A 22,784-nucleotide genomic window follows, 5' to 3' on the forward strand; every position below is an offset into this window, starting at 1 on the left:
AGACCCCTCTTCTAAGTATTCTACTCTGCTGCCAAGCTCATTTATATCCTTTCTAACTTCTTTAAGCCCTTCTTTTATCAGTTGTCTAACTTGAGTCATGAGTGCAGCAAAGTCCTCCTTTGTGGGTAGAGAGTTGAGATCTGCTCTCGTCAAGGGTCTGGTTTGTTTGCTATATATGGAAGATTGTACAGAGTCATCTGAGTCACTAGCGTTGTCTTGTGTATCTATTTGCAATGACGGTGTAGCATCAATATGCTTAAAAAATTCTTTCATAGCCATTTTAGGGTTTTGAGTCCCTTTATCCATTTTGGTTCCTTTTAGTGCTTTTGCAGTTTTTCTGACTGGCATTCTGCTTTGAAGCTGTGTAGGAATTTGCTGACATCAAGCAGATACCACTCTGAGTATTAGGCAGCTTTATGGCTGTTGGCCAGACAGTAGTAGATAGCTAGAGTGTCAGTTGTAGGTCAGGTAGTTACTTTAGCTGTGACATCGGCTTGTTTAGGTGCAAAAGTACATAAGTAGGCAAAGAGTTATACTCTCGCTTTTAACATGTTAATTTTGGCCCTCTTATGGTAGGTTATGGGCCCACTCACTGTTAAGGTCTGATGTGCTGTCTTTTAACGTATTCTAATGAGTTTGTCTTTCATAGCTATCTAGCTGTTGTTCTGCTTATTATTATCAGCTATGTGAAAACTTTTTAGGCAGCCTGGGCTATCCGTGTGTGATTATCCATTTTGTATAGGCGACCAATTCGTCGATCTAGCTGGCGGGTTCTGCCAGTAATGTGCAGCTTGGCTGATGGTGCTTTACTTGTGCGTGGCAATGTAGTGTTGCTGGGTATTTCTACTTTACCAGCTTGGGTTGAGTATCTCAGCACAGGCAGAGTAGGACCGGAAGCGGCTGGTGCTGCAGGCCGCAATGACGCACTTAAACTTTTCTTGCTGGTCCGTTTGAATCAGCTTTTCCTGAAATCTGGTGTTAAGCCCAGCAGTCCGGCAGTAATGCAGGATTGCTCACTGGGTCACTTGGCTTAAATCAGAGTTCCAAACTCCCCTTATGATCGCTTTCATATCCTGTCAGCTACGGAGCTCGCATCAGCACGTCCACCATGATGGGCTGCTAGCTCTGCCCCCTAAAATCTTTATTTTATCAACACTGTAATATTTTGCAACAAATAAGTAATCTTTAGTTAAACAAATATTCATTGTAATCGTGTTAGTGTGAATATTTTATTTTAATATATTTCTCTATTCAATGTCACAAATACCTAACATTTTATGGAGGAGTATTGATACCTTGATTCTAAAAACTAAAATGAAATACTTCAACAATATAAAAAGATCATCATTAAATAAGGCTCATGATTATTAGATAATAAAATTTTCCATATTTAGAATGAGCCCAGATAGACACATTTGAAGCTCCGTTTGGATGTCTTTGCAAGTAAGATATAAAAATTTCCTATAGCTATGAGCACTCCAACATAGAAAAACAGATATTGTTTGAAACAAATAAAGTTTTTATTTCAACATTTGTTATGCAATTGTCTATTTATTTTAATTTGCATATTTTTTGCTAACAATGCAAAATTAAAAATATAAATCTTTTTTTGAACCAATATATTTTATTCATGTGCATTCTGTATTTTTATATGGTAATGTGTAAACACTGTATAATAATAATATTTACCCTTAAAATGTGAATTAATGTTCAGTTAACCTTTCACCTCTTGTTTAATTCTGTTTCCCTGATGGAAAGACCTCAGTGTTTATTATTTGGTCTCTGCTGAACATCTGCCGACATCTGCGTAGACTAGTACAGTTAGAATTTATCAAGGGATTGCTTCTTAATGGGTCATTAAACAAATTGTGTGGGAAAATGTGCAGTGAGCAATTCAAGTACTACCTGGCTGTTAACAGGATTTTTTAGTGGGTAAAAACTAAAGTTATATGTAGGAAAATCATGCGTGCCTATATATTTAATTCATGTTATGTGACAATTTTAGTGCTACATTTTTATTAATTTTTATTGATGGATTAGTTTTTTTCACTTTGGACCTGTTGATAAAAGGATCATCAGAACTATGAGAAATTGTGTTTTTGGCCTCACCAGTCTCACAAGCTGTAGGTCTGTCAATAAATTCAAAGAAAGTAGGCTGATCTTCTCTGTTCCAGTGAGTGGTGATGAGTCTTCCACAGGAAATTATAGGGAATCGCAGTTTCAGTAAAGGTTCCCCAACATTGCCAATGATCTATGATCAAAGTGTGTTTACACTACACAGACTGTGCATTAGCTAAAACAAATAATGGTTTCTGTGCAGTATCAGTCAAATAATACATATGTAAATTTCACTGTAAATTCACTAGATTTCTCAAATTGGAGATTCTTGCCACTGAAAAACTAACAAGACTGATATGGCTGAAAAGGTGCATCCAACATGGAGGACAGTGCTTTTAAAATTAAAAACTTGTGGCAAGGTTTCCCCATTAAGAAAAAGTTACTCACATGTAACGCCCATGAAACTAGCAGGAAATGCCTATTTATTTGTTATATCTACATATTGCATATGCTAATTCACTTGAAACTGATGCAGTATAACTGTAAAAAGCTGACAGTAAATATATCACCTGAGCATCTCTCTGTAAAAAAGGAAGATATTTTACCTCACAATTTCCTCAGCTCACCAGAGTAAGTGCTGTGTAAAAAGTTATACTTCAGCTACTGTCCAGCTGCAGGTAAAAAAAAAAATGAAAAAAAAAATGAAGAAATGAACAGCAGCCAATCAGCATCAACAGTGCTGAGGTCATAAACTCTTTTACTGTGATCTCATGAGATTTGACTTAACTCTTATGAGATTTCATAGTAAACTTCCTTAAACTGAATAGGGAAATAACATGAGAGTGCACGTAAGTTCACTCCCTTAGCTGTCCCGGGGCAGACATAGTGATTTGCTGCTTAGAAGTCCTTTGCAATGAGATGTGACTACTTAGAACATTTTGAGGTAAAATATCTTTATTTTTTACATAGAGATGTTCAGGTGATATTTTCTAGTCAGCTTTTTACAGCTATGCTGCATCACTTTTAAGTGTTTCAACATTTGGGTATCATGGCCCTTTAAATAAAAAATACAACTGAAGAGCGAAATAAAGCTGCAATATATATTTATACACCTTCTACATGCATATATCACCTGCATTACAGGGACTTTTCCCCCATGTGCCGCCAAAAGCAGTTTGAAGAAAAAAAACACACTAAAGCCTATGCAGTGCGCTGCTCTAAAAGGCATGTGCGACTGCGCGGTCTTGGAAAGAGGGAGCAGTGGCAGCTGTGCACCTAAAAATCTAGAATATTTACACATTGGCACAGGGAGGTCTCAGAATAAAACGCTGCACACTTTCTTTAATAATTTTATTTTCGGCTTTATTGTCTCCAATTATGTTTTTAATAATAGTTGGCAGCTAATCTCTCTGAGACCCTTTGTGCCCCCCAAGCTCAGGGTCCCCGTTGCAGTGGCATCACCTACACCTCCTACAGCTTCGCCCCTGCTAGTGATTGAACTTGAACAATATTAGTACACAATAGTGCTAAAATGATTCCGCTCCATGAGTGTCCTTTATCTTATCTCTGTCATAAATGATCTCCTGTGTAGTATGTTGCAGGGCTATTGCAGGGAAGTTGAAAAAAATAAAAATAAATATACACACACCCATACCGCACATACATACATTAAACTGTCTTCAACAACCTCACCTTGTTAGAAGAGTTTGGCTTTTCCTCACCCAGTTACAGAGCAGTTTGTCTTTCATTTAAAGGGACACTGAACTCAAATTTTTGCTTTCATGATTCAGATAGAGCATGACATTTTAAGCAACTTTCTAATTTACTCCTATTATCAAATGTTCTTTATTCTCTTGGTATCTTTATTTAAAATGCAAGAATGTAAGTTTAGATGCTGGCCCATTTTTGGTGAACAACCTAGGTTGTCCTAGCTGATTGGTGGATAAATTCATCCACCAATCAAAAACTGCTGTCCAGAGTTCTGAACCAAGAAAAAAAGCTTAGATGCCTTCTTTTCATATAAAGATAGCAAGAGAACGAAGAAAAATTGATAATAGGAGTAAATTAGAAAGTTGCTTAAAATTGCATGCACTATCCGAATCACAAAAGAAAATGTTTGGGTTCAGTGTCCCTTTAATGTTTGTGTTTCAACCTACATATCAAATTGATCATTAGCACCTGTTTGATTTAATTGTTTAATCATACACCTGACTATGGGCTAGACTATAAGGCACATGCTAACGTTAGATCATGCGCAACATTGAAATATTGTGGGCATGCTAATTTTTGCTCTTGTATTACAAATTGAAAGTAAATGTGTTTGTTCAAGAGCAATCAAATTTACTGTGCGTCAGGTTAGTGCAATTGAAGACCTCGCGTAAAGGGTTAGGGATATTATAAATGTTGCACCAAACACAACATAAATACATTAAAATAAACAGTTACACTTATATAAATATATCTGATAAAAATAGTCATATATTTATATTAATACAAATATTTATAAGGGTTCAAAGGTATATGGGTTTATGACCATGTATTTGAATGCTATAATATATATTTATGTGTCTAAATAATAATTCAATAATAATATTTAATCATGCGTTTTACTGTCTATTTACTGTAAATATTTCACATACCAATGTTCTTTATATAGGGAAAAGTGTTCTTTGTAGTTTTAAATTGATATTCCTATATATACAGTACCTGTATATATTCATATAGATATAGGTATAGATATACATTATATATATATATATATATATATATATATATATATATATATATATATATATATATATATATATATATATATATAAAGCATTTTTTATTAACGACCAGAGAGTGCTTGCCTATTATTTTGCTATGTACGTATGTTTTGCCTGCACCCTGGCAGTTGATGTTAAAGGGACAGTCTACAACAGAATTTTTATTGTTTTAAAAGATAGATAATCCCTTTATTGCCCATTCCCCAGTTTTGCATAAATAACACAGTTATATTAATACACTTTTTACCTCTGTGATTACCTTGTATCTAAGCCTCTGCAAACTGCCCCTTTTTTTCAGTTCTTTTGACAGACTTGCAGTTTAGCCAATCAGTGCCTGCTCCCAGATAGCTTCACGTGCACAAGCACAGTGTTATCTATATGAAACACATGAACTAACACCCTCTAGTGGTGAAAAAAATGTTAAAATGCATTCTGAAAAGAGGTGGCCTTCAAGGTCTAAGAAATAAGCATATGAACCTCCTAGGTTAAGCTTTCAACTAAGAATACAAATAGAACAAAGCAAAATTGGTGATAAAAGTAAATTGGAAAATTGTTTAATATTACATGCCCTATCTGAATCATGAAAGTTTATTTTGGCCTAGACTGTCCCTTTAACTAAGTTAGAGTGTACTTCTGTGAAACTTGTCCTGTCTCTCTATTTATCTATCTATCTATCTATCTATCATCTATCTATCTATCTATCTCTCTATCTATCTGTCTATCTATATATAATCTATCTATCTATCTATCTCTCTATATCTTTCATCTATCTATCTCTCTATCTATCTATCTATCTATCTATCTATCTATCTATCTATATTCCGCACTAATCATCATTTTAGAACTACAGAGATTACAAACTGGCAAATAAATTGCTGCTTGATAGAGATAATGGTTTGAATTGCTTAGAGACAGTTAAAGACAACACAGAATAAAGTTCACTAGATGGGTTTACGAATACTTATATGTTTTATTAAATTCTTGATGCAGTTGTATTTACATATATATGAAAGCACTAAATGCTGCAGCAGTTGGTTTAATTTTAATATAATTATCAAAATATACTAGTAGACAGGAACAGGGCATTATTTCTAAAGCAACACCATTTGTTATGAATAAGCTAGAGTAAGCATGGGCTGTAGGCTAGGAAAATATTTATGTAAAATAAACTGACAATGGCTTTATAAAATTAAAGGGAGAGAAATGCATCAAATCAAGACCCTTGAACTTAAAGGGATATTATACAACATTCATATGTAAATAAATAGTAATGTGAAATACATTAGTTTTCTATATTATCTTATTTACATATTAAAACAGAATTATTTATATAACTATTTTTTAAAGGGACAGTAAAGTCAAAATTACATTTTCATGATTCAGATAGAACATGCAATTTAAAACAACTTTCCAATTTAGTTCTATTATCAAATGTAATTGTTTTTATGGTATCCTTTGTTAAAGAGTAAACCTAGGTGGGCGCATAGGTTTTGGTAGTCTTTAGCAGTCTATGGCAGCAGTACTTTCCATAGACTGACAAAGACATGTGCACGCTCCTGAAGACCACCTAGGTTTACTCTTTAATAAATAATACCAAGAGAACAAAGATAAATTAAGTAAATTGGAAAGTTGTTTAAAATTGTATGTTCTATCTTCATCATGAAAGTTTAATTTTGTTTTACTGTCCCTTTAAAGCTAAGCTAAAATGGATAATTGGCAGCTCAAAAATAATAGCTATTTTGCACCTGGCATAAAGAGATATGAAGGTTAATATGAAACTTTAATGATTAAGATGCAATTTATAAAAAAATGTTACATTTATTTTTATCAAATTTACTTGAGAATGAGATGTGCTTTTGGGATCCATTATTAAGCAGTATCTAGATGTGCCCAGGAATGTGCATGTCTTGAGCACTATATTGCAGTAGTTTTACAGTGTTATACATCGTTACAAACACTGCTGCCAACATTGGTTTAGTGCTCAAGACACGTGGATACTCCTTAGCACATCAATATATGCTCTTTCCAAAGGATACTAAGAGATCAAAGTAAGATTAATAACAGTAGCAAGTTGGAAAGTTTTTTCAGAATTGCAATTCTCTATCTAATTCATGAAAGTTTCATTCTGACAATCATGTCCTTTTAATAGAACCATATTTATCAACCTCAGAAGAATGAAAGGCTGAGGCTTAGATTTCATGTCACCTGCTATGAGCGAAACTCTAATAAAAAAATCTGACAACATATTATAGAAAAGTGCAACTGCTCAATTTTAACAGTTAGCCAATCCATAAACAATTAATGATGGGTTATTCTGATTAACTAGTAAATCTTATAGATGAAAAGGGAATAAGGGTGAGTCAGAGTGGGCTGAGGTCAGGGTTGGGGCTGACATGGGGAGGGGTGGCTGAGCTGGAGTTGGGTTCTTGTGGAACAGGAGGGAGTGCTGAAATGATAGCAGGATTCTGAGCTGAAAGACCGGGACCATCTTGTAAAATGCAGGACAGCTCGGAGCTCAGGAGCTCTTTTGCTTGACAGGACATCATTTAGCAACTTTTAGACTCAATCACATTTTTCAAAGCTAGAGGTCTAGTCCAGTCTATGGTGAAGTTATACAGGGATATAAGTCCAGCCACAGAGACCACTACCCATCAGCTCTGCAGATATCTTTACTAATCATTTGTTAGCTACAATTACAAAAATACAAAACACTTTCATTCAGATGATAGAATTACTGCACTTTTCTGACATTACAATGCCTAAACATTTAATATTGCATTGACAATGAGGGAAAAAGTAAATGTTATTGTTTGGCCTAGTGGTTGACCTACACCCCTGTTTTAGATAAACATAAATATATCATAACAGAAAAGATTCTTAGCTACTCCCTAAATCTATTGCACTGCACACAGAAAAGTTGTGACACTTCGCCTGCCTGTTAAAACTCCACATGCAGATCTCCTTGACTCAGTCTAAGCCTCTCCTGATTTAGATCTGTAATGCTGAGAGTTATGAATCCCTGTGATGTGGGTGCAAGGACTTAGGTTGGTACCACTTGTTTACAAAAGAGAAGCAATTAATCATTTTAAATATGTTGCATGAAAGAATAGCTGAGATAAAGGTGTTTAACTTGATAATGGGACTAGTAGGAGATACATATTGTGTGCAGCTAATCCATAGGAATAAATTGCTCACTTGCTAATAAGGAGCTCTGTCGCTGTATACTGCAATATATGTTAAAATACACTTCTTAAGATACAACAAAGAAAAAAAAACTTTACTGTTAATTTAAATATGTGTTTTTATAAATTAATTTTAAAAGTTGTCTTCATTTATTACTTTCTTTAAAAAAAGCTGTAGTATCAAAAGCTTAGATACAAAGTATTCCATGATAATTTAAATGTATCACAATGCTAATACAATTTACACATTTCTAACATTTATCAAATTATTTGTAATTGTGTATTTTTTTTTTTAGTTAAATAGACTCTGAATACATAAAATTCTATTTTGGTTCATCCAGGCACGTCAAAAATACATATACAGTATCATGAGGAACTTTGTGCATTACATAAGTTTCCCAATATCTATTTGTTAATCATAGTTAAAAAGGTGCTGTGCAAACAAGCAGCGTAGTTCTTCCGTAGATCCATTCCTGTAATTCCAGTTGTCTTTCTTCCCACTTATCTCTCATTTATATTTTACAGTGGTTCTTCCATTAAAATAGAGTCCTAAAAAATAAATAAATGGTATTATTATAATAGTCAGATTTACTTGAAAAGCTTGTTTTTTTTGCTTCTTTCTAAGTTTAAAACATTCTTCAAATGTAATAATTAATTATTCTCTATTAAAATAATGGATTGTATTAAGAGATTAGAGACACATGCAAATGGAACTACTAGAATTGTATTTACATAGATAGATAGATGATAGATAGATAGATAGATAGATAGATAGATAGATAGATGATAGCTATGTGCATTTGTTTTCAGAAAAATCTAAAAAAATAACAAAAATGGCACTTTCTTTATTTTTGTTGCTTTACCAAAAATGAAACTGCTTGAAAAAAGATTAAAAAAACAACCGAAAAACACTTTATTTTCTTTTAAAATTTTCATTTTTTCTTTTGTCTGGTGTATGCTGTTTTTATGATGCAAGCAGACATTATCCAATGAAAGCAAACCAGGAGGGAGCAGCAGAATAGATTGACAGTTTTTCTCAGCCTATTAGTGGAAGCCTGTGACACTTTCTAGCCAACCAGCACTCTCAGGGGGAGGGAGGGAAGTGAAAGAGAGATTTTAAACTTATTGCAGAGTGTTCAGCGGCTCAGATCATTGTTATTCTTCACTGTCGGCTAGATTACGAGTTTTTGTCGGTAAGGCTTGCGGTGTTAACAAGCAGTTTCTGCTCACCGCTCACCTGCAGACAGCGCTGGTATTACAGGTTTTTACAAACCCGGCGTTAGCCGCAAAAAAGTGAACGTAGAGCAAAATTTAGCTCCACATCTCACCTCAATACCAGCGCGGCTTACGGTAGCGATGAGCTGGCTTAACATGCTCGTGCACGATTTCCCCATAGGAATCAATGGTGGAGATCCAGCTGAAAAAAACCTAACACCTGCAAAAAATCAGCGTAAAGCTCCTAATGCAGCCCCATTGATTCCTATGGGAAAATACTTTTTATGTCTACACCTAACACCCTAACATGAACCCTGAGTCTAAACACCCCTAATCTTACACTTATTAACCCCTAATCTGCCGTCCCCGACATCGCCGACACCTGCATTATATTATTAACCCCTAATCTGCCGCTCCGGACACCGCCGCCACCTACATTATACTTATGAACCCCTAAACTGCTGCCCCCAACATCGCCGACACCTACATTATATTTATTAACCCCTAATCTGCCGCCCCCAATGTCAACACAACCTAACTACAATTATTAAACCCTAATCTGCCGCCCCCAAAGTCGCCGCCACTATATTAAAGTTATTAACCCCTAAACCTAAGTCTAACCCTAACCTTAACACCGCCCTAACTTAAATATAATTTAAATAAATCTAAATAAAATTACTACAATTAACTAAATTATTCCTATTTAAAACTAAATACTTACCTATAAAATAAACTCTAAGCTAGCTACAATATAACTAATAGTTACATTGTATCTAACTTAGGGTTTATTTTTATTTTACAGGAAACTTTGTATTTATTTTAACTAGGTACAATAGTTAACTTCCTAGTTAAAATAAATACAAATATACCTGTAACATAAAACCTAACACTACACTATAATTAAATAAATTAACTACAATTAATTACAATTAAATTAAACTAAAGTATGAAAAAAACAAACATTAAATTACAGAAAATAATAAAATAATTACAATTTTTTTAAACTAATTACACCTACTCTAATCCCTTAACAAAATAACAAAATAAAAAAATAATAATAAAAATCCCTACCCTATACTAAATTACAAATAGCCCTTAAAAGGGCCTTTTGCGGGGCATTGCCCCAAAGTAATCTGCTCTTTTACCTGGAAAAAAATAAATACTATACCCCCCCGACATTAAAACCCACCACCCACACACCCAACCCTACTCTAAAACCCACCCAATCCCCCCTTAATAAAACCTAACACTAACCCCTTGAAGATCACCCTACCATGAGACGTCTTCACCCAACCGGGCAGAAGTGGTCCTCCAGCCGGTCTGAAGTCTTCATCCTATCCGGGCAGAAGAGGTCCTCCAGATGGGCAGAAGTCTTCATCCAGGCGGCATCTTCTATCTTCATCCATCTGGAGTGGGTCCATCTTCAATACATCCGACGCGGAGCATCCTCTTCTTTCCGACGCCTAACACTAAATGACGGTACCTTTAAGTGATGTCATCCAAGATGGCATCCCTTCAATTCCGATTGGCTGATAGAATTCTATCAGCCAATCGGAATTAAGGTATAAAAAATCCTATTGGCTGATCCAATCAGCCAATAGGATTGAAGTTCAACCCTATTGGCTGATCCAATCAGCCAATAGGATTGAGCTTGCATTCTATTGGCTGATTGGAAGAGCCAATAGAATGCGAGCTCAATCCTATTGGCTGATTGGATCAGCCAATAGGATTTTTTTCTACCTTAATTTCGATTGGCTGATAGAATTCTATTAGCCAATCGGAATTGAAGGGACACCATCTTGGATGACTTCACTTAAAGGTACCGTCAGTGTTAGTCGTCGGAAAGAAGTGCATGCTCCACGTCGGATGTCTTGAAGATGGACCCGCTCCGGATGGATGAAGATAGAAGATGCCGTCTGGATGAAGACTTCTGCCCATCTGGAGGACCTCTTCTGCCTGGATAGGATGAAGACTTCGGTCTGTCTGGAGGACCACTTCTGCCCGGTTGGGTGAAGACGTCTCAAGGTAGGGTGATCTTCAAGGGGTTAGTGTTAGGTTTTTTTAATGGGGGATTGGGTGGGTTTTAGAGTAGGGTTGGGTGTGTGGGTGGTGGGTTTTAATGTTGGGGGGTATTGTTTTTTTTTTTTTTACAGGTAAAAGAGCTAATTACTTTGGGGCAATGCCTCACAAAAAGGCCTTTTAAGGGCTATTTATAATTTAGTATAGGGTAGGGATTTTTATTTTGGGGGGCTTTTTTATTTTATTAGGGGGATTAGATTAGGTGTAATTAGCTTAATTTTTTTTTAATTATTTTATAATTTTCTGTAATTCAGTGTTTGTTTTTCTTCGTAATTTAGATAATTGTATTTAATTGTATTTAATTGTAGTTAGTTTAGGGAATTAATTTAATTATAGTGTATTGTTAGGTGTAATTGTAACTTAGGTTTATTTTCATCTTACAGGTAAATTTGTCTTTATTTTAACTAGGTAGCTATTAAATAGTTAATAACTATTTAATAACTATTGTACCTAGTTAAAATAAATACAAAGTTGCCTGTAAAATAAAAATAATCCCTAAAATAGATACAATGTAATTATTAGTTATATTGTAGCTATCTTAGGGTTTATTTTATAGGTAAGTAAAGTAGATTTAAATAGGAATAATTTATTTAATTGTAGTAATTTTATTTATATTTATTTAAATTATATTTAAGTTAGGGGGTGTTAGGGTTAGACTTAGGTTTAGGGGTTAATACATTTAATATAGTTGTTGCGACATTGGGGCGGCAGATTAGGGGTTAATAAATGTAGGTAGGTGTCTGCGGGGTTAATAAAATTTAACTAATGTTTGCAAGGTGGGAGTGCGGCGGTTTAGGGGTTAATATATTTATTAAAGTGGCGGCAATGTCCAGTCAGCAGATAAGGGGTTAAAATTTTTATTTAAGTGTTTGCGATGTGGGGGGGGGGGGGCTCGGTTTAGGGGTTAATAGGTAGTTTATGGGTGTTAGTGTACTTTTTAGCACTTTAGTTAAGAGTTTTATGTTACGGCGTTAGCCCATAAAACTCCTGACTACTGACTTTTAAATGCGGTACGAGTCTTGACAGGAGAGGGTACAGCTCACTTTTTCCAAGACTCGTAATACCAACGTTAGGAAAATCCCTTTGAAAATATGGGATACGCAATTTACGTAAGTGGATTTGTGGTATGTTGGAGTCGCGGAAAAAAAGTGAGCGGTACACCTGTACCTGCCAGACTCGTAATACCAGCGGGCGTTAAAAAGGAGCTTTGGGACCTCTCAACGCTGCTTTTTAAGGCTAATGCAAAACTCGTAATCTAGCAGTGTGTTAGCAGCACAGCAATAGCAGTTTATAGTGTAAATGTGTCCCCTAGTTATATTATTTTAATAAGTTTACCTATATAGTGTATAGTAACCACTTCTTATCTGTCTGACTTAAATACACGTTGTTTCTTTTTAATAAGTTAGTAATTTTAATTTTAAAAATTTATTAACCCTTTTGTTGCATAGCTAAATGGCTGCTGGCTTTGCGCTTAGTAACCCAAATATTTTTTTTCATGGTTCAGATAGAGCAAAAAAAAATACATATTTAAGTATCTTTTCATTTTCTTTCTATTATCAATTTTGCTTCATCATCTTGGTATCCTTTGTTGAAGGTGCAACAATGCTTGGAGGGAGATAGCTGAACACATTGTTAAGCCAATGAGAAGAGGCATAAATATGCAGGCACCAATCATCCGCTATCTCCCTTCCTGCTTCTGAGCCTCAGCCTACCTGTTGGTATGATTTTCAACAAAGGATGTCAAGAAAAATAAGCAAATTTGATAAAATAACTAAATTGGAAAGTTGTTTAATAGTGCATGCTCTATCTGAGCCATGAATTAAAACAATTGTGTTTCATTCCCTTTACATATAGTCACTTTCAGTACAGTAACATTATGTACGTTTAGTACTACTAGTGGTTACTGTCCCTTTACATATAGTCACTTTCAGTATAGTAACATTACGTACGTTTAGTACTACTAGTGGTTACTTTCCCTTTACATATAGTCACTTTCAGTATAGTAACATTACGTACGTTTAGTACTACTAGTGGTTACTGTACCTTTACATATAGTCACTTTCAGTATAGTAACATTATGTACGTATAGTACTACTAGTGGTTACTGTCCCTTTACATATAGTCACTTTCAGTTTAGTAACATTATGTACGTATAGTACTACTAGTGGTTGCTGTACCTTTACATATAGACACTTTCAGTATAGTAACATTATGTACGTATAGTACTACTAGTGGTTACTGTCCCTTTACATATAGTCACTTTCAGTATAGTAACATTATGTACGTATAGTACTACTAGTGGTTACTGTACCTTTAAATATAGACACTTTCAGTATAGTAACATTATGTACGTATAGTACTACTAGTGGTAACTGTCCCTTTAAATATAAACACTTTCAGTATAGTAACATTATGTACGTATAGTACTACTAGTAGTTACTGTACCTTTAAATATAGACACTTTCAGTATAGTAATATTATGTACGTATAGTACTATTAGTGGTTACTGTCCCTTTAAATATAAACACTTTTAGTATAGTAATATTATGTACGTATGGTACTACTAGTGGTTACTGTCCCTTTACATATAGACATTTTCAGTATAGTAACATTATGTACGTATAGTACTACCAGTAGTTACTGTACCTTTAAATATAGACACTTTCAGTATAGTAACATTATGTACGTATAGTACTACTAGTGGTTACTGTCCCTTTAAATATAAACACTTTTAGTATAGTAACATTATGTACGTATAGTACTACTAGTGGTTACTGTCCCTTTACATATAGTCACTTTCAGTAAAGTAACATTATGTATGTATAGTACTACTAGTGGTTACTGTACCTTTAAATATAGACACTTTCAGTATAGTAACATTATGTACGTATAGTACTACTAGTGGTTACTGTCCCTTTAAATATAGACACTTTCAGTATAGTAACATTATGTACATATAGTACTACTAGTGGTTACTGTCTCTTTACATATAGACACTTTCAGTATAGTAACATTATGTACGTATAGTACTACTAGTGGTTACTGTCCATTTAAATATAGACACTTTCAGTATAGTAACAATATGTACGTATAGTACTACTAGTGGTTACTGTCCCTTTAAATATAAACACTTTCAGTATAGTAACATTGTGTTCGTATAGTACTTCTAGTGGTTACTGTCCCTTTACATATAGACACTTTCAGTATAGTAACATTATGTTTGTATAGTACTACTAGTGGTTACTGTCCCTTTACATATAGACACTTTCAGTATAGTAACATTATGTACGTATAGTACTACTAGTGGTTACTGTCCCTTTACATATAGACACTTTCAGTATAGTAACATTGTGTACGTATAGTACTACTAGTGGTTACTGTCACTTTACATATAGACGCTTTCAGTATAGTAACATTGTGTTTGTATAGTACTACTAGTGGTTACTGTCCCTTTACATATAGTCACTTTCAGTATAGTAACATTACGTACGTTTAGTACTACTAGTGGTTACTGTACCTTTACATATAGTCACTTTCAGTATAGTAACATTATGTACGTATAGTACTACTAGTGGTTACTGTCCCTCTACATATAGTCACTTTCAGTTTAGTAACATTATGTACATATAGTACTACTAGTGGTTGCTGTACCTTTACATATAGACACTTTCAGTATAGTAACATTATGTACGTATAGTACTACTAGTGGTTACTGTCCCTTTACATATAGTCACTTTCAGTATAGTAACATTATGTACGTATAGTACTACTAGTGGTTACTGTACCTTTAAATATAGACACTTTCAGTATAGTAACATTATGTACGTATAGTACTACTAGTGGTAACTGTCCCTTTAAATATAAACACTTTCAGTATAGTAACATTATGTACGTATAGTACTACTAGTAGTTACTGTACCTTTAAATATAGACACTTTCAGTATAGTAATATTATGTACGTATAGTACTATTAGTGGTTACTGTCCCTTTAAATATAAACACTTTTAGTATAGTAACATTATGTACGTATGGTACTACTAGTGGTTCCTGTCCCTTTACATATAGACATTTTCAGTATAGTAACATTATGTACGTATAGTACTACTAGTAGTTACTGTACCTTTAAATATAGACACTTTCAGTATAGTAACATTATGTACGTATAGTACTACTAGTGGTTACTGTCCCTTTAAATATAAACACTTTTAGTATAGTAACATTATGTACGTATAGTACTACTAGTGGTTACTGTCCCTTTACATATAGTCACTTTCAGTAAAGTAACATTATGTATGTATAGTACTACTAGTGGTTACTGTACCTTTAAATATAGACACTTTCAGTATAGTAACATTATGTACGTATAGTACTACTAGTGGTTACTGTCCCTTTAAATATAGACACTTTCAGTATAGTAACATTATGTACATATAGTACTACTAGTGGTTACTGTCTCTTTACATATAGACACTTTCAGTATAGTAACATTATGTACGTATAGTACTACTAGTGGTTACTGTCCATTTAAATATAGACACTTTCAGTATAGTAACAATATGTACGTATAGTACTACTAGTGGTTACTGTCCCTTTAAATATAAACACTTTCAGTATAGTAACATTGTGTTCGTATAGTACTTCTAGTGGTTACTGTCCCTTTACATATAGACACTTTCAGTATAGTAACATTATGTTTGTATAGTACTACTAGTGGTTACTGTCCCTTTACATATAGACACTTTCAGTATAGTAACATTATGTACGTATAGTACTACTAGTGGTTACTGTCCCTTTACATATAGACACTTTCAGTATAGTAACATTGAGTACGTATAGTACTACTAGTGGTTACTGTCACTTTACATATAGACGCTTTCAGTATAGTAACATTGTGTTTGTATAGTACTACTAGTGGTTACTGTCCCTTTACATATAGACACTTTCAGTATAGTAACATTGTGTACGTATAGTACTACTAGTGGTTACTGTCCCTTTACATATAGACACTTTCAGTATAGTAACATTATGTATGTATAGTACTACTAGTGGTTACTGTCCCTTTACATATAGACACTTTCAGTATAGTAACATTATGTATGTTTAGTACTACTAGTGGTTACTGTCCCTTTACATATAGACACTTTCAGTATAGTAACATTATGTACGTATAGTAATACTAGTTGTTACTGTACCTTTAAATATAGACACTTTCAGTATAGTAACATTATGTACGTATAGTACTACTAGTGGTTACTATCCCTTTACATATAGACACTTTCAGTATAGTAACATTATGTACGTATAGTACTACTAGTGGTTACTGTCCCTTTACATATAGACACTTTCAGCATAGTAACATTATGTACGTATAGTACTACTAGTGGTTACTGTCCCTTTACATATAAACACTTTCAGTATTATAACATTATGTACATTTAGAACTACTAGTGTTTTCTGTCCCTTTACATATAAACACTTTCAGTATAGTAACATTACGTATGTATAGTACTACTAGTGGTTACTGTACCTTTAAATATAGACACTTTCAGTATAGTAACATTATGTACGTATAGTACTACTAGTGGTTACTGTCCCTTTACATATAGACACTTTCAGCATAGTAACATTATGTACGTATAGTACTACTAGTGGTTACTGTCCCTTTACATATAAACACTTTCAGTATTATAACATTATGTACATTTAGAACTACTAGTGTTTTCTGTCCCTTTACATATAAACACTTTCAGTATAGTAACATTACGTATGTATAGTACTACTAGTGGTTACTGTACCTTTAAATATAGACACTTTCAGTATAGTAACATTATGTATGTATAGTACTACTAGTGGTTACTGTACCTTTAAATATAGACACTATCAGTATAGTAACATTACGTACGTTTAGTACTACTAGTGGTTACTGTACCTTTAAATATAGACACTTTCAGTATAATAACATTATGTACGTTTAGTACTACTAGTGGTTACTGTACCTTTAAATAAACAAAGAAATCAGGGAACAAAAAGTAGATATATAAATATATATAAATAAAAGAAATAAAAAGTTTAAGAATTACATAGAATGACAAAATTACAGCTAACAAAGCTGATTACAGAAGCTGCACTTTAACTGAAAATGAACAATTTAAATGAAATTTGTCAGAAACGAACACGACCATGTAACCAAAATGAACTAAAACAAAAATATTAAATGTAATCACATTTCTTTTTTGGGTGACACATATCTTTTTCCCGTGCACAACTCTAATATATATACACATTTCAATTACTCCTTTGTTAGTGTCCTGTGCACAGATCCTTTAGAAGCTAATTTGTGAATATACAGATTTAAAGTTAATAGAGAAACAAAAACAGCAAAGTTTTTTTAAAAACAATATGTTGGATCCAAACATAAAGCAAGAAACTAAGCACTCTTTTGTATCTAATCTCTCTCTCTCTCTGTCTGTCTGTCTGTCTATCTATCTATCTATCTATCTATCTATCTATCTATGTTTATAAGCATACATTTTGTAACTTATACCAATGCAATTTAAAGAGGAGACTATCAGTACTGTCAGATTATGATTAAAGGTACATTAACTACAGAGTATATATCAGAGTTGTGTAATATAATACTTGTAAGCCAGAGTGTGCCGCTGCATTGATTATATTTGGCTCCCAGTCCTTACACAATGCTGCCCTCATCTCTGCAACTTTGCATATTTAATTTGATTAAAAAAAAAAAAAATGAAATCGAAATATAATTTTCCAAAATCTAATTTTATAATACTACATGGTAAATTGTTTTGTCTATCTCAGTATATAAAATAATATTAGAGGAATATACTAGTGCATCTGCAACTGTTTATTTAAAAAGCAAAATACCAAAAAAACGTTATTCATAGGAAAACACAAGGTAATATTTCATGCACACTACTTAGTTCTTTGGAATGCTGTTTTATTGTCTGGAACAAAATCACAGATAATAAATGTATCACTTGAAATCTGACTCACTAGAAAAAGTATAAAGATTTGAGTTGCTAGAAACAAAACAATATCACACCGCGGGGACTATCTGTATTATGAATTGCTGACACAGTAAGTGTTCATAAAACAGAATGTGATAAAAAGATGTATAATTTGCACCCAGTATTGCATTTTTTTCCTTGTGGTAAAAGGATAATAGCTACAAAAGAAATTACAAGTGAACTATTAGTAATACAGATTTAAGTACTTATTCCTTGGGTAAACTCTTCCAGATGTAATTCATAATCATAACTCTGAGTATTGAATGAAAATGTACTATAGAGATGAAACCACATGCTTATGATCAGTGAATAATGTAGAAGCGAAAGGGAGAACAAATATTATAGGCCTCTGAGTACATGGGAAATAGAAAAAGAAAGGGAGACTATAAAGAAAAATAAAACGTTAGGGTAGATGAAAAAGGCTGACATATTAAGTAAGAAAGTTATTAACAGTGACAAGTGAATTAATAAAGCAATTAAAGAGGGCAAAGTGCTTAATGTACATAAACTTATATATTCCAAGTGTATGCATATAGGAGTTATTCACCTGATTGTCATACATACAACAGAATTCCAAAAACTGTTTATAATGAATAGTAGCCCAGAGATTAGACCATTTTTTAGTAATTCTTTGAGTGTCTTTTTTTGTTCTTTCCACATTGACAGATACATTTGTTTTGAGATTCCAGAAAATATATTTTAAAAACATTTTTATATTAGATGAATGTCCAAACTAATTTCCATTTACAAAGTAAGAAAACCAATTCAAACAGTGAAACCTAACTTTCTTGTTTCAACTTAATCAATACATCTTTTTTATTTCTAGCTATTACAGTACATCTTGTTCCATCCAAACGTTGTGCTAAATATTGGAAACTGACTAATAGTCCAAAAGAAAAGATCTAAAGTAATCATGAAATGTTGTAACTTGTATAACTGGAGGCAAAGTCTAGAAGTAAAAAGCTACAAGAGTTATAAAGCTGAAACATTTACTTGAATTTAGTGGGAGAGAAACAGATAAGATCAAGAGATGTTCATTCCTCTAATGGACAAGATGGACAAAAATGAGATTTCTGTAACTTTTCAACAAGCTTAGGGGCCACAAACTTATAGAACTGCTCTGCATTCTTATTGGTGCGTTCAAATGCAAACTAGCACCTAGATTACAAGTTTGTGCATTCGTCTTTTAACGCTGAACATTTGGTATTTTCAGTGTTACAACAGCACCGCAGCCATTACAAGTCTTGGTGTACCCCAAGCTTTTTAGCCTGTACCGCAACGTCAGTACCGCACTCCTAAAAATTAAGTTTTTTCATGGGATTCCTATAGCGCCGGTATTACGAGTTTTGCGGTGAGGTTAAAAAGCAAGCGTTACAGACTAAATTGACAAGATCTGTACCGCCATCTAAAATCAGTAGTTATATGTTTTATGCTACAAAGTTGTAACATAAAACTCATAACTAAAGTGTTAAAAAGTACACTAACACCCATAAACTACCTATTAACCCTTAAACCGAGGCCCTCCCGCATTGCAAACACTATTTTAACATTTTTAACCCTAATCTGCTGCTCCCGACACCGCAGACACTATTTTTTTTATTAACCCCTATTCTACCGCTCCCTGACATCGTCACCACGAAAATAAACTTATTAACTCCTAAACTGCCTCCCTCTGGCATCGCAAACACTATTTAAATATTATTAACACCTAATCTGCCGTCCGCCCACATCCCCCCACTATACTAAAGTTGCTAAGCCCTACACCGCCGCCACTATACTAAACCTATTAACCCCTAAACCAAAATCCCCCCACAACAAAATATATTAATTAAACTATTAACCCCTAAACTGAAAGCCCCCCACATAGCAATAAACTAATTTAAACTAGTAACCCCTAAACCTAACGCCCCCCTAACTTTATATTAAAATTACAATTTTCCTAGCTTAAATTTAGTTAAAACTTACCTGTCAAATTAAAAAAACTAAGTTTAAACTAACAAATTAAACTAACTACCAATTAAATTAAACTAAACTACACATTACAAACTATCTAATTACAAAAAATACTAAGTTACAAAAAATAACAAAAACTAAATTACAAAAAATAACAAACGAAATTATCCATAATAAAATAGAATTACACCTAATTTAATAGCCCTACAAAAATAAAAAAGCCCACTTAAAATAAAAAAACCCCAGAGCCTACAATAAACTACCAATGGCCCTTAAAAGGGCCTTTTGTGGGGCATTGCCCCAAAGATAGCAGCTCTTTTACCTGTAAAAAAACCACAAAGACCCCCCCAACAGTAAATCCCACCAGCCAACCAACCCCCAAAATAAAAAACCTAATTGAAAAAAAACCTGTTACCCATTGCCCTGAAAAAGGCATTTGTATGGGCATTGCCCTTTAAAAGGGCATTTAGCTCTTTTACTGCCCAGACTCTAAACTAAAAAAAAACAAAAAACAATAAACCCTTAAAAAAGCCTAACACTAAAACCCTGACGATCCACTTACAGTTTTTGAAGTCCCACTTGAACAATCTTCATCCCGGAGTTAAAGTCCTAATCCAGGAGGCTAGAAGTCTTCATCCATACGGCCTCTTCAATCTTCATCCCAGCAGCGACATCCTGATCCAAGCGGCGAGAAGTCTTCATCTAGGCAGCCTCTTCAATCTTCATCCAGGCGGCATCTTCTATCTTGATCCTGGTGGTGCGGAGCGGGTCCATCCTGAAGACATCCGGCGCGGAGCATCCTCTTCATATGATCAACGCCGTATACTGAATCTTCAATGCAAGGGACACGATTCAAGATGGCGTCCCTTGCATTCCTTTTGGCTAAAAAAATTTAATCAGCCAATAGGAATTAGGGCTGCTAAAATCCTATTGGTAATTCAAATGAGCCAATAGGATTTAAAAAGCTCTCATTCTATTGGCTAATTTGAATTAAGGGCAATACCCATACAAATGCCCTATTCAGAGCAATGGGTATCTTAGGTTTTTTAGATAGTTTTTTTATTTTGTGGGTTTGGGGGGGGGTTTGTAATGTTTTGGGTCTTTGTAATTTTTTTTCACTAAAAGAGATGCTATCTTTAGGGCAATGCCCTACAAAAGGCCCCTTTTAAGGTCCATTGGTAGTTTATTCTAGATTAGGGTTTTTATTTTGGGGTGGATTCTTTATTTTAAAATGGTATTAGAATATGAATAATTTTTATGTTTTTGATATATTCGTGTTTTTTTTTTTGTAATGTTAGGTTTTAGTGTAAGGCAGGTTTGGTTTTATTTCACAGGTAAGTTTGTATTTATTTTATCTAGGTAGTTAGTAAATAGTTAATAACTATTTACTAACTAGTCTACCTAGTTAAAATAAATTCAAACTTACCTGTGAAATAAAAATAAAACCTAAGCTAGCTACAATATAACTATTAGTTATATTGTAGCTAGCTTATGTTTTATTTTACAGGTAAGTATTTAGTTTTAAATAGGTATTATTTAGTTAATAATTGTAAACTTAATTTAGATCTAATTTAATTATGTTAAAATTAGGGGGTGTTAGGGTTAGGTTTAGGGTTAGGGTTATATTAGGCTTAGGGGTTAATAGTTTAATTTAGGTTGTTGCGATGTGGGGGCTGGCGGTTAAGGGGTTAATAGGTTTATTTAGTGGTAGTGATGTGGGAGGCCAGAGGTTTAGGGGAAAATATATTTATTTAGTTGCGGCAATGTTGGGGAGCGCCGGAATAGGGGTTAATAACTTTAATATAGTTGCGGCAATGTTGGGGTGTGGCGGAATACAGGTTAATAACTTTAGTATAGTGGCGGCGATATCGGGAGTGGCAGATTAGGGGTTAATAACTGTAGGCAGGCGTTGGCGATGTCAGGGGCAGCAGATTAGGGGTGTTTAGACTCAGGGTTTATGTTAGGTTTAAACTGTATTGTCTTTTTCCCCATAGACATCAATGGGGCTGAATTACAGAGCTTTTGTTTCCGCGATTGCAGGTGTTAGACTTTTTTTTGCTGGCTCTCCCCATTGATGTCTATGGGGAAAGCGTGCCCAAGCATGTCAAAACACCACTTGTTTTGGGTGCGGTATGGAGCTTAAAATCTCCATATCACCCGCACAAGCCGTGTTTTTCAAAACTTGTAATGGCAGCACTATGGGGAATTAACGCCACTTGTATTGCATTCTTTACTTTCCCTATAGCGCTCAAAACTCGTAATCTAGGTTAAAATTTGCGCTCTCTGACTTAGCGCTACTGAAAACCTATTGTAAAGTGTAAGGGTTAAAAAAAATGTTAACCAAACACAACATAAATACATTTAAAGATGATGATAAATGATAAAACATTTTTATAAGGGTTTAAAGGGATATGTAAGTTCCCACGGGAATAGGACCCTCAACTCCTCCTGTAAATGTTTGATACATTTTGTCCTGTCTCTTAAAAATATTGTATCAT

At 34.0% G+C, this 22,784-nt stretch overlaps 1 protein-coding gene across 3 annotated transcripts in view; it reads right to left on the reverse strand.

The window, feature by feature from the left end:
- Positions 1-5,776: 5,776 nt before the first annotated feature.
- The window catches only part of USH1C (USH1 protein network component harmonin), a 393,388-nt gene continuing 376,380 nt past the window's right edge, over positions 5,777-22,784 (reverse strand). For all 3 annotated transcript variants that reach the window (XM_053720656.1, XM_053720654.1, XM_053720653.1), the window contains one exon: positions 5,777-8,557. In XM_053720656.1, the coding sequence (XP_053576631.1) occupies positions 8,545-8,557 (13 nt within the window). In that variant the 3' untranslated portion in view covers positions 5,777-8,544. The remainder of the gene's footprint in view (positions 8,558-22,784) is intronic.

Source organism: Bombina bombina, chromosome 7 (assembly GCF_027579735.1).
Source record: "Bombina bombina isolate aBomBom1 chromosome 7, aBomBom1.pri, whole genome shotgun sequence".
NCBI classification, from domain to species: Eukaryota; Metazoa; Chordata; class Amphibia; order Anura; family Bombinatoridae; genus Bombina; species Bombina bombina.